Source organism: Lissotriton vulgaris, chromosome 4_1 (genome assembly GCF_964263255.1).
Source record: "Lissotriton vulgaris chromosome 4_1, aLisVul1.2, whole genome shotgun sequence".
NCBI classification, from domain to species: Eukaryota; Metazoa; Chordata; class Amphibia; order Caudata; family Salamandridae; genus Lissotriton; species Lissotriton vulgaris.
In genome coordinates, this window is record NC_141691.1 from 1,261,676,432 (window position 1) to 1,261,691,980 (window position 15,549).

At 42.5% G+C, this 15,549-nt stretch overlaps 1 protein-coding gene across 1 annotated transcript in view; it reads left to right on the top strand.

Annotated features, from left to right (window-relative positions):
• The window catches only part of LAMA1 (laminin subunit alpha 1), a 533,346-nt gene that overhangs the window by 391,848 nt on the left and 125,949 nt on the right, over positions 1 to 15,549 (top strand). The window contains exons 41-45 of the mRNA XM_086965467.1: positions 10,453 to 10,555; positions 11,613 to 11,729; positions 13,535 to 13,717; positions 14,015 to 14,169; positions 14,552 to 14,695. Coding sequence (XP_086821593.1) covers positions 10,453 to 10,555; positions 11,613 to 11,729; positions 13,535 to 13,717; positions 14,015 to 14,169; positions 14,552 to 14,695 — 702 coding nt within the window. The remainder of the gene's footprint in view (positions 1 to 10,452; positions 10,556 to 11,612; positions 11,730 to 13,534; positions 13,718 to 14,014; positions 14,170 to 14,551; positions 14,696 to 15,549) is intronic.

The following is a 15,549-nucleotide window of genomic DNA, read 5'->3' on the forward strand; positions in this document are numbered from 1 at the left end:
GGATAGGCTTCTACCCATCGTACTTCAGACCATTGCACGGTGGCAATTCTATAAAGTCAAGTAGCAGTCTTGTAAAGGGTCCCTCTGCCTTTCTAATTTTTCCCCAAATGACAACTGTCTTCCTACCTGGGTTTTGCGGTTGGCAGGTTAAATACCTCAGGCAGGACTCTCTGCAATTACCCTAAACTTGGGATTGTACCATGTCTGTCTGAAATGTCTAATCATGGCATCTCTCCCAAAGTGTGTAACTCTAATATACACTAGCCATTTGTTATAACAAACTATCTGGCATTATTGGTCTACCATCTGGACACATCCACACTTCATTGTCCGCTCTTCTTGTGCAACCTGATTTATTCCAGAGTTCCTTTTCCTTTGCATCTGCCTCATACTGCAACTGCCTAACTACATCCCATGTTTCACACGCAGAAAAGAACATTAGTTGCCAATTGCTAACTTCCAACCCTCTGTTGAAAGACATTGTATTTTGAGGACAAAATGGTGCAACTTGATCAGCGTATCTGTTGCCCTGTGTCACATAGTCATTTCCTGACTTATGTGAGGCACATTTGACCACTGCAATTGTGGCGGTGGCATTCTCTATTGCGAGCATTGTGGCGGGCGATGCTCAAAGCACTGCCCGCCACAATGCTGGGAATGCACTGTGTGCATTGACATGCACAAGATGACCGGCACCACGCGGTGCCTGCCACCTTGTCCATGACAATGTACGGGGGTACCATAGGTACCCCTCATGTGAACCCCCCTACCCTCCCAATAACCTGGGGGCCCGCAACAGGCCCCCGACATCAAAATCCACATGCCTTTCCGTGGCGGTGATGGGCTGCTTCCCGCACCATAATATGAATAGCGGTGTCTAGCAGACACTGCCACCATATCTATCCCCCTTTCTGCCTGGTCGACTGGTCGACCGGCGGAAAACCAGCGGACGGTCTTTCTGTCCGCCGGGGTCCCCCCGCCATACAAATATGGCGGGGGAAATGGGTGGCGGGCTGAGGGTAATGTAGGGCGGATCGCCACCGCCATGCGGGTGGTGGCGAACCTCCCTACATGGTAATCAGCCCCTTAGTCGTTTTTTGGAAGAAAAACAGTGCATTGAAATGAATAGGCTTTTTCAGTAAATGACAGGCAAGTTACGTTGTACGTTACTTTCTTTCCCCATTTGCCCTGACGTTAACCCTAGGAGCTTGCCACCAACCGGAGGCCCCCTATCCCCCATTGGATAACATTGGGCCTCAACACTCTGCACCCGGCTGCCCTAGTGCCGCAGAGGTTATAACAAGAGTGCATTACTGACACTGGGAGATCCCTGAGTCTAACCCCAGAACCTTAACTCCCTCAGTCGATAACTTACCTGTGAACCGATAACCTGTTTGTTCAAAGCATATGGGCTGCATTCCACACACTTTTGCATTAGATCACCATCTGGTGGTGGGCCCGGAGGATTACACTTTGTTGTTGTCTTCGAAGAGTCTTTGTCTGTTGGATGATTCCTTCCTTATATCGCAGTGTGCATGGGTATCGACTCCATCTTCAGATTGTTTTTTTCCGCCATCGGGCTCGGATGTGTTCATCGTTCAGTCCCGTTACTGATCTCTTTTCGAATTCATAAATACAATCATAAATACCATCCACATTGTCTTCTACAGTGATTCCGGTTACCAGCGTCAAATAAAGGCTTCACTTCTCGATTCCAGCGTTCGTTGGGGCCATCGGGCCTAACTGCGCCATTGGGCTTTGGCTCATAGAAAGAACACCCTTCAAGAAGTGCCCTCGGTGTGGACACTAATTTCCTCAAATCGATCTTCATGAGGTTTGCAATCTGTGCTTATCTCCAGAGCACAAGAGTCGAGACTGTGAGGCCTGCGCTTCGTTCCGGTTCAAGAAAACCATCAGGGGCCGTCGAGCTCGAAGAGTAATGGCGCAGTCATCTTCATCGACACCAGACCTCATCATAGACGAGGCTCTGATTGAAGTAGACGCCGAAGTACAGCAGCACGAAGACATCACTTCCAAAGCAGAGGATTCAGCTTCTGGAATCGAGGATCAATCTGAAGATGACGATCTTCCAGCTGGTCAACAGGTCGTGAGTACAGACGTCGACCCTGTTCACCCCACCATACCGGGACAGGCTTCGGTTCCACCTCCACCTTCAGGTCCAGGTGCACACCAACCAAAACCTTCAGACGCCCTTCCTTCTGGCTCGGCAGCGAAGAATATAAAAAAGCCTCCAGTCCACTCGGGCTCGAGTCAGTCTGTCGGTCCCGAAAAGCAGAAGGTCCTTAAGCCAAAATTAACACCGGCACAAAAGCATCCTTCGGTACCGACAGTGGTCGAGCCGAAAGCAAGTTCGGCACCGAAAGAGGTACCCAAACTACCGAACCAAAAACCACCCCGGTTCCGAAAAAAAGTGGACCCGAAGACGGTTCCGGTACCGAAACATACTTCGGCTCCGAAGGTAGATGAGTCCAAACGTACTCCGGGAACAAAAAACTCTGGATCCAAAGAGTACGGATCCTAGGAAAAAGTCTTCGGAACTGAAACCAAGACCTGCTCCAAAGACAATAGACACTGTAAAAGCTAAGCATTTCGACCCCAAACCAAATAAATCGGCGCCGAAAAATGATTTTCCAGTAGAAGAGCTTTTCAAACCTGACCCAAAGCAAACGACTCTTCATATTAAACCACACACTGGACATATCACTTCAGTGCCTGAAAAGAGGAAAATGGACTATCCTAAACCACCGCCAGTTCCTCTAACAAAACATGCTCAAACTTCACCCATAAGGATTCCTTCACCAGAAGTAGAAATACCAATAGATATTTCTCCTGTACATTCACCATCTAGTACACATAGTCTTATACCACAAGATGAAGATGATGGGGATAGCTACTCACAAGATGTAGAGAGTGAACATCACATAGACGACATTAATGACCCAGATGATATTCCTGGGCCATCAGGTGACCCATGGGAAGATTATAACGCACCAGATGCACCAGATCTGCCACAAGACGATGTATACCTGTCTAGACCATCTCCCCCAGATGACACTATTGGGTTTACGCAGCTCATTCATAGAGCAGTCACTTTCCATGGAGTAGACTTACACACAGATACAGTGGAAGGAGACTTCCTAATGGACACACTAATGTCATCACATAAGACCACAACTACACTTCCAATACTTAGTGGAATGGTAAGACATGCACCCGAAATATTTAAAGACCCAGTTAGAGCCAGGGTAATTAACCCCAGACTAGAAAAGAAGTACAAAGCGGCTCCAACTGATCCAGGATACTTTAAAGGACAGTTGCCATTGGACTCACTAGTAGTGTCAAATGCGAGAAAAAGAGCTAACTCGCAGACAACAGGGGATGCTCCACCCCTGACAAAGAGTCTAAGCTTTTAGATGCTTCGGGAAAACGCACCATTTCACAAACAGCCAATGTCTGTAGGATTGCTAACACTCAAGCTTGTTAGCAAGAGATGATAGAGCTCATTATGTTGAGTTGGAGTCACTCATGCAACACTTGCCAGAACAATATAAAACCAGGGCTTCTGACCTAATACAGGAAGGCAAGGTTATTACAAATACCTCCATACGCTGTGCACTAGACACAGCAGACTCAGACTCTAGAGCAATAAATACAGGGGTATTGTTGCATAGACATGCATGGCTACCCATCTCTGGGTTCAAACCAGAAGTACAAGCCAGTATTTTAAACCAGCCATTTGACCAACAACATCTTTTCGGTCCATCAGTCGATAGTGCACTAGAAAAGATGAAAAAAGATACAGACACGGCAAAATCCATGGGAGCTTTACAAACACAAGCCCATAGACCTTCCTTTCGTCGCTCCTCATATAGGGGCGCCTCTAAGGGTTTCCAAACCGACAATACCTCCTCTTCTTACAAAGCGCCCAACCAAACCTCGCCCAGTAAAGAATATTATACAGGAGGGTATAGAGGAAACAACAATAAGGGCAGAGGTAGAGGAAACAACAATCGCAATGCCTCTACTCCCAAACAGTGACTTCCCTTCCATTCCCCCAGACCATTCCACTCCTGTCGGGGGAGGTTACAACAGTTCCTACCTGTCTGGAACTCCATCACCACATACAGGTGGGTAAGACAAATAATTCAGTCAGGTTATTGCCTGGTGCTCACTTCCACTCCTCCAAAAAAACCACCCAGGCAGCATCCCATGTCACAAGAACACCTCATACTGCTAAGACAAGAGGTGGCATCTCTACTGCAAAAGAATGCAATAGAACCAGTCCCAAAATAACATCAAAACACAGGAGTTTATTCTCTATACTTTCTCATACCCAAAAAGGACGGGTCCCTCAGACCGATTTTAGATCTAAGGCCCCTAAACCTGTACATACAATGAGACCACTTTCATATGGTCACACTACAACAAGTTCTACCGTTGCTAAAGAAGGGCGACTTCCTTGCCACATTAGATCTCAAGGACGCCTACTTCCCATTCCCATCCATCAATCGCACAGAAAGTACCTACGGTTCATTCTAGAAGGTCAACACTACCAATTCAAGGTACTCCCTTTCGGAGTAACTACAGCACCTCGAGTGATCACAAAGTGTCTAGCAGTAGTAGCAGCACACTTAAGAAGGGACAGCATTCATTTCTTCCCATATCTGGACGACTGGTTAATAAAATCCAAGTCATACAACCAATGTGTACAGCACACGCATCAAACGATATGCCTGCTACACAAACTGGGATTCACAGCAAAATCAAATGAAGTCACATCTCCAACCGTCCCTGTTCCACAAATGATACTAACCACAGACGCATCTCTCACAGGATGGGGAGCGCATTTACAAAGACACACAGTACAGGGTACATGGACAATGCAACAAAAACTACTCCACATAAATCATCTGGAGTTACTAGCGATTTTTCTAGCTCTAAAATCCATTCAGCATTACCTATCAAGCAAAGCTGTACTAGTCCGGACGGACAATATGACAGAAATGTGCTACATTCAGAAACAAGGAGGAACACACTCCCTACAGCTCTTCCGGCTGGCGCAGAGCATATGGAGGTGGGCCATTCCTCAGAACATTTTTCTATTAGCAGAACATCTACCAGGAGTTCACAATCAAGTTGCAGATCTGTTAAGTCATCAGAGACAACAGATACAAGAATGGGAACTTCATCATCTAGTTCTTCAGCCATTTTTTCAAAAGTGGGGTCAACCAGAGATAGATCTGTTTGCTACAAACCACAACTCCAAATGCCCAAGCTTCGCCGCAGATACCCACACCCATTATCCAAAGGCAATGCGGTATGGATGAACTGGTCAAACAAATTTGCCTACATTTATCCACCTCTCCCACTAATTCCATTAGTGGTACGCAAGCTACAGCAACATTCTCTCACATTGATTCTCATAGCATCAACGTTGGCAAGACAACCCTGGTACACCACGCTACTAGAGCTCTCAGTAGTACCACATAACAAACTAAAACTCTGCCCACATCTACTGACACAGAACCATGGAGAGATTATGCATCCAGACCCAATGCAGCTCGATCTAGCGATTTGGCTCCTGAGGTCTTAGAATTTGGATATCTAAATTTACCACCTGATTGCATGAATGTCATAAAAGAAGCAAGACGCCCGACCACTAGAGCATGGTATGCATCAAAGTGGAAAAGGTTTGTTGTATATTGCACAAATAACAACATAAACCCCTTAGATGTTTCTATACAAAACATCAAATGCTACCTGTTACATCTGCAAAGATCTAGCTTAGCGTACTACTCAATCAGGTTACATCTTGCTGCTATAGCAGCATATCTTCAAAACAGACAACATTTTTCATTGTTTAGAGTACCCAAAATCAAAGCGTTTATGGAAGGACTCAAAAGAATAATTCCTCCAAGAATACCACACTCTCCGGTGTGGAATTTAAATGTTGTTCTCACAAGACTTATTTCAAACTACTGTAACAGATGCGGGTGGTCGCCACTAAGGGAGAAACTGCTGTGCAATCTATGCAATAGTGTGTGGTCTGCAGCCCATATGCCTCGAACGGAAAATGCTACTTACCAGTATGCATCTGTTCTTGGCATGTAGGGTTGCAGAACCACACACGCCCACCCGTCTCTCCGGCTACCTGTATCTGTTCCAGTATTATCTTATTTATTTACACAACACATGGTCATCTCTATCTGTACTCATAAACTCCATCATTTGCTCAATGGCGAAAATAATCTGAAGATGGAGTTGATGCCCATGCGCACTACTCTCTAAGGGAGGAGTCATCCAACAGACAAAGACTCTTCCAAGACAACAGCAAAGTGTAATCATCCGAGCCCACCACTAGATGGTGTTCTAATGCAATAGTGTGTGGTTCTGCAGCCCTACATGCCAAGAACAGATGCATACTGGTAAGTAGCATTTCCCTTCCTCCATAGGATAACATTGACAATTTTCTTCCAAAAAGTTTCTGAGTGTGGAGTTTTGAAATCTAAAAATATTCTTTAAAAATTGCACAAATAACCTAAATGTATTTACTTATCTGTTTGCAGGAAATGTCCCAGTGCTGAATCTAGGTATCCAGCACTGAGTTAGAAAAGTAATGTACAACGTAACTTACCTGTAATTTACTGAAAATGCCTATTCATTTCAAAGTGCTGTACTTGCTAAGTATTGCAACCTACTGCATCCCTGTAAATCAAACAAAGTACAATTCCTATTGAATTTTCAAACCGTTCTACATTCAGCAACTTATTACTGTAAAGTATGTAATGCTTAACTGTGCCAGGCTTGCTTGGTTCTAAAATAAAACAACAGTATATTTTTTAAACTTGAACAATTGGCCCAGAGTTCAGTTCTTGAGTTTATGAATGCATTTGCTAACTGAGTGTGTACATCAAATGCTTAACACTGTCCTTCGAATACTACTTTTCTGCTCTACCACTCCAACACAAATAGAGAGTAAGGTTCTATCTAACCTCAACATCTGCTTACCTCTGGGGTCACCTGGACTCTATACATACTATACCTCATTTTGGTGTAGTATATATAGAGCCAGTTTCCTACATTAAGCTTCACAGCCAAATTTTGCAGCCAACAAATGTAGGGGAATGCCTTATCAATCGATCGATCGCAGGCATTTGCTTACACTTTTTCACCAGTTCCTCTGATACCATTAGTAGCCACCCAGAGGCCAACACACAGCCTGGCAGCATGGCTCCTGAAGAGTTCAAATTTGACACCTACTATTGTGAGAGAGAACCATGATAAGTGAGAAACAATAAAATCTTCCACAAGATGTGCTTGATTGCATGCCACAATAGCACCAAAATGCAACAGGCCACAAAACACAATTGTGCTAAAATATGGCACCCATCTGTTCGACAGCGGATTATCATACATTTCACTTAAGGTACATCTAGGCAGCCATTGTGGAGAAGTAAGAGGCAGAAGCTTCTTTCAAATACCAGTCATTAAGAGATTCCTGAAAGGTACAAAGAAATTAGCACCACTGAAATCGATCTTACACCCACATGAAACCTCAGCAGTGTACTTACACAACTTATGCAATTACCCTCCAAACCAATGCAAATCATAGAACTTTGTTTGCTAACCGTAAAGACAGGTTTCTTGGAATCAATCACTTCCCTGCACTGGGTGAGCAGTGCACAGTGCGAGAACCATACCTTTAAAATGACAGGATTAGGTAGGGATGTGCAGTTACTCACATTTTGTGCCAAAAAAGGTTTCAGCCTTCTTCATCAATCAAAGCATAGAGCTGCAGCTTTCTTCCAAAAAACAAAATCTAGAGCAGTTATGAGGGAATAGGGTGTATTGTATGGTGTGGTTGTGCAACCTCATCATATTATACACTCACCAACCCTCGAGGACCCCTAGGTTTTATTTGTCAAACCTTCAGCTCAACCCAGGGTAGCTGTGGCTCTGAGCAGCAAGGCATACACAAAGGAACAAGTGTAAAGCATTTAAACAGCAGCAAAAACAATTGAAGAAAAATTGACAAGACACCTAAGAAATCCAACACCAATTAATAAAAGTAAACTATAGATTTTATGTATTTTTGGACACCACAACGAAAGAGATCCACAAAAGGGTTCCAGAGATATAGAATTTACAAGCTATAGTACATCAAAGCATATCACTCAACTGTGACCACATATTGGCAAATTCAATGAATTTGATACTTTGAAACGTTTTCAGTAAAAAGTTTGGACTAGTTGTAATGTGGTATTTGGAGTCACTTTAGGTGACCATCTCCAGTAGGGAGCCAGTCAGGGTTACAAACAAGGCCCTAAGAAACAGCTACCTCAAACGGTAAAACAGTCTTCAGTCTGTTCCAGGCACTTTCATCCTTTGCAGGGCTTTCCTATAAAATGGTCCTGATGCAAGGGATGAAGGATGCTGAAGATGCTTAAGGATTCTGTGGATGTGATGCAGTCAACAGAGGTCATGCTGTGACTACACCTCAGTCCATGAAGAGGGTGAGGTGATCCTGGTCACAGGGTCGACATTCCTCAAAGTCCTCTCGGAGCACATAGAAGTCCATTAGTCACTGTACTACGAGTCACCCAGTATGGCAGTCACCGTTCAATCCTTCTTAGGTCAATAACTCATCCTCTAGGGGTCCCAGCTACACTCCCACACCACTCCCAGGCTTAGAGAATTCTGGTGCAACTTTCCTCATCGGGTCCTGATCCCTAGTGCTGCACGACAGCAGTTGTATGTGGGCTAAAGACTTTGGGCTACCATCTTCCCCGAGCAGGTTTCTTCAGCTGTTGTGTCCCTGTGCAGTGAACTGGAGGCCAATCTGCTGGCTCTCGGAGTCCCTTAGCTTTGGCTGGGCTCTAGATAAAACTTATCATTGAGCACGACATGGCAGGCACAGTCCTTTTCCTTTGCTAGCCACCAGGTGCAGCATGTGCAGTTCACTATGGTGCAGGCTCACTTTGATGGCTCCACAGTGCAGCAGGATAGTCCTTCCTCTGTCCTTTATCCAGTTCGAGTTCCAGAGTTGACCTACTTATGCTCAGAAAATGCCCTCAGGCTGGATTGATTGGTAGCCAATGTTCTAACTAGTTCCCTCCCATCTGATGATCACTTCCTGCTCACTGTGGCATCTGGCAATCCCAGGATGCACAAATCTGCCCACTTCCAAAACGACAGGACCCATCTTCCAGCCAGCGGTGGTTCCTCCATTAGAGCCGAGTCCCTCCAGATCTGAAGCCCACCTGGGTTTCCCAGCTGTGGACTTCCCGCCACCACCTGCTGCCTCTTTGTGCAGCCCCCTCTACTGCGAGTGTCTCCGATGACAAAAACCTGACGCCTCAGGACACCTCTGCAACCCAGGCCGAGGAGAAGAGGACCAAAGATGTCCCCACATCCCGGAGCTCTGTGAGACCTGAGTGAAGCTGTATGTTCAGCCACACTGGCCACATAGTCCAAACCTGCAGGATCTTTGTGACCAGACCGATCCCCATTGACTTCAAAGGGGCATTCAACGCTGTATTACACCTTAGCACCCGGCTGCCCCAGTGCTGCCCCAGGTGAGCCGTTGTTGCTGCCTTGGTCCCTGTGCCATACTCACCTTAAGTCTGGAAGATTGGTCCAGTAAGTCACAGAAAAGAACCTGTATATGCTTTTCCTCCTTAGGATAACATAACAGCTTCAGAAATTTCACTTTCTACGTTTAAAAGCTGTAACAATTACTACCTCGAAATGTACTTACCTTAAATGATTTGGTGCCTAGATATATGTAAAGGTATGTGTTATTTTTTAAAAATTGGTGTGGATCTACTTACTGAATTGTGTTTATTATTTATTGGCTGTGTGCATGCAGCAGACGTCTAACACTCCTCTGATAAGAATAAGGCTGCTCGACCACACTACCTTGGGATTGCTAGAGCAAGCCCCTTCCCACTTATAGGAAATACCTGAACTCTGCACAGTATACCTCTCCTTGGTATATTATATAAAGAGACAGCTTTCTACAACCATACAAAGAGGGGCCTTTCCTTACAGTAGTGATCACATTTTCTTATTAATTGCACTTTCTGATGTGTGAACATATTTGTAATAACCCATAAACTACACTCAATTTTAGGGCAATTACAAACTTCGACTCCCTGTAAAAAGAAAGTAATGGTTTTCTTTCCTAGGCAAATTGTCTATCGTATTATTTTATGAATAAAAAATCCTGATATTTGATTATCATTTTATGTTTTGTCAATGTTATAAAAAGTAATCACTTCAGTTATTTACCACACTAACATACTTACTTTTCATAATAATACTTACAAAATAGTTATTAATTACAAGCAAAGCAAGTGTGCTACAAATTGTAATGCACAAATAATTCCCTTCATAGATGTTTGTTGTAATGTTTGATTTCTGTGATTTTAGATTTTTCCGCACAATACATCTCTTGACTCTGTTGCAAGAAAATCTCTTATGGTCAGTACTGAGCTTTTGTCTGAAGTGAACAACCTGACTAACAAATCTGAAGGTGAGTTGTAGTGACACTTTCATACAGAAGTTGGAATGCCATTTTGCCTTGGAGACTTTTTGCTTTAGTATTCAAAGGGCAGCATGCTACAAAAATCAAAAAACCTTTAGTTGTGTCAAGGAAAGAGGCTGCTTGATACCTGATAATCCTATGGAGGCTTAAAGTATTGTTATTACGCTGGAAGAGACATTCTTGATAGTTTATGTTTATTAGTAAAACAACATTTACATTTGTTATTGAATTGTGGGTATGTACAAAATAATAACGTAGCGCCTCATTTGTAGTTTAGAAGGAGCTGAAAATCCTCCAGTTTCTGGAGAAAACTCTAGATACGTTGTACAATTCACCGGTTGAAATGTTCCTGCCATAGTATTCTAGAGGTAAGGTTTTTTTCAGAGATTCTTACACAAATTGGAAGATTTTCAGTTTGCTACAAATTCTAAATGAGGCCATTCACTTTCCTATCAACAAATAAATACAGTGATGAACCTCAGCAGGTTTTGTTATATTTTAGCCACAGTCACTTTGAAGCGTAGATAACTACTCATGTACCAAACTTTCCTTTAATTTTGGCAGGGGCATACATTGCAGTTTACTCAATCACAGTGGACTGTCCTGCCATTGCTGATGGTTGAACTCCACAAAGCTTATTCTCCTGTTATCTTGTTCCATGTGGTCTTCTCCTGTGGTGCACCTGAGTAAACCCCTCTGGTCCAACTTCAAAGGGGGTTTAAACTGTATGACACGGACCACTTCAAAGAAGACGAATGGTACATGCATATGTGACCCTGCCTGTCCTCACACTTTCTGGAACAACTCAGGCTTCTGCAGAACCGTTGGTTTTCTGTACCTTGATTGCAGCATATCTCTGATTCTCAGAATTCCCACCCAGCATCTCTATGTAGGTTATTCTGCAACGTGCACACTTACCAATGATGAATTTTGAAAGGGAAACCATGATCTGAATTCTGAGGTCTTCCAGTGGTCTCTCTGCCTTTTAGAACACTAGATAGCAGTGCACATAAATGCTAACAGGCATTTTTGTTGTTTTATACAGGTATTATGTTTGATATGAGTAGACTGAAAATGAAAGTGGACCTGATAAGAAAAAATACTTCTCTATTAGCCACTCAGATAAGTGGCTCACTGCTTTCACTGAGCGCTTTACGAAATGGTAAGTTGAATTATCTTGCTTAATTTTACCCCCCCACCCCCACCCTCTGCACCCCCACACCTCCCGGATTTTCTTTTAAACTAAAAGTTTTTCAAATAAGTTTGCTTTTTAATCTGGTCATATTTCACTATCCTACTTGCACACAAGTACATTGCAGCTTTTGGAAAGAAAGAAAGCTATTTTCTGGATTTTCTTTTCACTTGAAACCATTCTCAGTAAGCAAGATATGCCTGCTGCACAATCACATTCATTCCCAACTCACTTCCAATGGGGCATTATATAATTACACAACACTCCCCATGGAGATATTGATTGAGGTGGCCATAAACAGTATTATAGAAGCCAGCAGGGCACCAGCCCACAGATAATCTAGCCTCCTTCATATTGAATACACAGTGAGGAAGTTTACCACCCAGGAAAAGTTGGATTATGTTACCAATTGTCAGTAAGGAAGATTGCTTGCCATGTGTCAGTCAAATCATCTGCCCATCTTTAACATGGACCCTTCTGAGGGAAAGTCCTTTAATTATCACACCCTTGGATACAGGAGTGACAGGATACTCTTTCAGTCCTTTCAAGATGTGTGTCCTTTGTTTGCTAAACCGCACAATTGATAATTACCAAGAGCAGTCTAATTGCCATCCCCATAACAACAATTGCACAGCTTCCCAACCTAACCGGGACACCTGGCATTCATGAGATGTTTTAAATCTACATAAAAGTACTTCCATGTAGCTGTTGCACCTTTCCTGGGCCCTTGCAAATTGATTGCAGTTAAGTTGTGTGGTGTAACACCTTGGAGGCGACCAGCCTGGGAGCAAGCCACAAGTGTAGGAACCACCTCATATGTATGTAAGCACTGATAATTGAGTCTTGGCTACAGAGTCTTTATCCTTTCCCACAATTTAGTTCCTGGCTGAAAGAAAGGGTCTATAACAACAGAAGTTAACAACTGGTATAGCCTGAGACATTCCAGCAACAGACTATAACATTTTCTAAATTAAATAGGGAGAGACAACAAACAATTATCTTCGGAATGTTATAGCAGATCGTCACATGTATTGCTAGCACTAGGACAATCCATTGTCTTCCATGGAACTTTAATTGTTCCACTGGTCTAGCAATTTTTCTATGAACTTTATGAGGCAAACTACATGTGAGGTTACAAGGGTAGCTCTGTGAACAGGGGTAGTACATGAGTTAAGAACCTGAACACTGAATTGTACAAACTGTCTGCTTTTAATAGTACTCTATCATAGAAGTTCCAACTGGCATAAACAATAATGTTTTCAAAGATACAGATTTCATTGTATGGTGTTAAATACTGACATGGTCTCCAATCTCACTTTGTAATGTATATTTAATTTTTTTTTTTAAGATTGAGGGTTTTTAACTTGGGATAAAGAGAATTACCAAAGATAAATATAAGCCTGTTCCTTATGTGACAAAATAGATATACTATTGCCCTAAATAATCAAATGCAATAAGATCATTTTACTCTTGACCCTTATTACCTCCGGAGTACAGTGTAAGCTGGTCAGTAAAGGTCCTTCGCACTGAAGACTAACTACTCAGAAGGGTGGTTTGCTATATGGGTCACCATTTCTTGTTATAGTATTTCCCAATTTGCCTATGGGTTCCCGAGTATTGAAATAGATACTATATATTTTTTTGTTTGCCATTCCAAAAATCTTTCTGGTGAATTGTATTTGTTTGTTGTTTTGTCAAGAAAAGAGATGAACTGATAACAAATTAGGAAAATGCTGATATCTGATTAATGCATCCATTTAAAAAATATTTTTCAGCTACAAATGAAAGACTTCCTGAAGCCAAGGGGCTTGCTATATCAGCAAATGTGACTGTGGGTGAAGCTCTAAGCCGCATATTGAATTTTAGTGAAAAATTGCAGAACACATCTTCTTCCTTACCCTTAGTTATTGAAGCCTTACAGAAAACCAAGGAACTCATAAAGGACTCCTCAACGACTGGTATGCTTGCTTCATATTAGTCTGAAAAATGCCTCTGTTATAATTAGTAATCCTCCATGTTAGGAGCTAGAGTTGTAACATGGAATTTGAAGATGTGGAAATTGGAATTAGGAGCTTTTTACATAGATCATATTAAAGTTTTATGGATTTATTAGCCACATTTGCAAAAAAATACAACAAACTGACATAACAGGCCTATGACATCTAAACAAATTTGCTGATGTATACTATAAATTGCATCTCAAGGCATGAATTGAGTTTTCCCAGTCTTTATTAAAACATTGATTTTTTATATAGTTGACTCGGCTGAAAAGAAAGTCAAAGAAGCGGAGGCACAAGCCAATCTCTTATTTGATCGACTGAAACCCTTGAAAATTTTCCAGGAGAACCTAAACAGAAACCTTTCAGAAATTAAGGAGCTGATCAGCCAGGCACGAAAAGAGGCAGCATCTGTAAGTACAGACTTGAAAAGTGGAGTTTCTTAATGTTGATGCCTCAATGCCAAAGGGAATGATTGACACGTACCAAGGCATATGGAGTCGCTTGGTCAGTGCTGATATATAAAGGCATAATACACAGACAGGCAAAATGCTATCACTTAAGGGAGGGAAGTGATTTATAAGAGGGTATTGTATTGTAAAAATGTCTCTAGCAAACCAACATTATATTCAGACATTCAAAGTTGTATTCATTTGAACACTTTGACAGAATACAGCTGTGGTGGGATCTCTCAGTCTAATTAGATGAAGTTAATCTGTTTATGCTGATGTTTTAACTTACCTTCTTATGTTATGATTTGTTATCATATATTAAGGACTTTTATTTTGTTTTCAGATTAAAGTTGCAGTATTAGCAGACAGAGACTGTGTCCGGGCTTATCAGCCACACATTTCTTCCTCCAATTTCAACACCTTATCACTGAACATGAAAACCCATGAATCAGATAACCTTCTCTTCTACCTGGGGAGTAGCACTAATGTGAGTTGTTAATGGTATTGTACAATATCCCAAAAAGTTAATTATTACTTATATTCTATTTTCATTCCACTCATTCATTTGAATAATTAAATAAATGTGAGATAAGAAAACAAAGAAAAAGACCATGACCATGTGAATAAGTGTTATGCTTTGTGCATGTCAGAGCATGTATGTAAGGTGATGGGTTCTGAAAATCAAATTTGGCTAGATTTTTCTCTTTTTGATCACCTGGATTTTGACCTTTTTTCTGTAAGTGAGCCTCACAACCGGTGACTCACTCACGATAATCTCACTGTAAATGGACTCCATGTTTTACACCGCCTGTGTCCTCCTTTTAAGATAAGGCAGCTGCAATGCAGCATGGAGAAGGGGGATTTGCCTGGTTACACATGACCACATGTGTATACTCATGTGCACCCTTGTGTGGGCTGCACATGGGAGACCTCTGTCATGCGCAGCCGGGTTACTATGCATAGGTAGTCTGGTGCAGAGGGTACTCTGCAGAATTGGAAATTGACCTGGGGTAGGCCTCATAATGTTAGTGTACACCGATAGGGAAGGTCAGTGTGGTTTACTGTCTTGGATGCAGTGACACTCCATTATATTACCTCAAGGCAAGACTGTCTTAGAGTGCAGATTCACTTCCCTTTGGCTTACAGAGACCAGTGACATATCGAATTGGGATTTAACCTGCTCAGTAAAATCCGTTCTGCGAGATCCAAAAATATATCTGTGTAGCTTATGGGTCATCCAGGATTGTCATATTTCTCTGGCTCAGCTCAAGATCAGAGCCCAGGCCTCTTGTCTCCGTGCTGGCTCTGGTCACAATCGAGCCCAGGCTTCTTGTCTTCCTT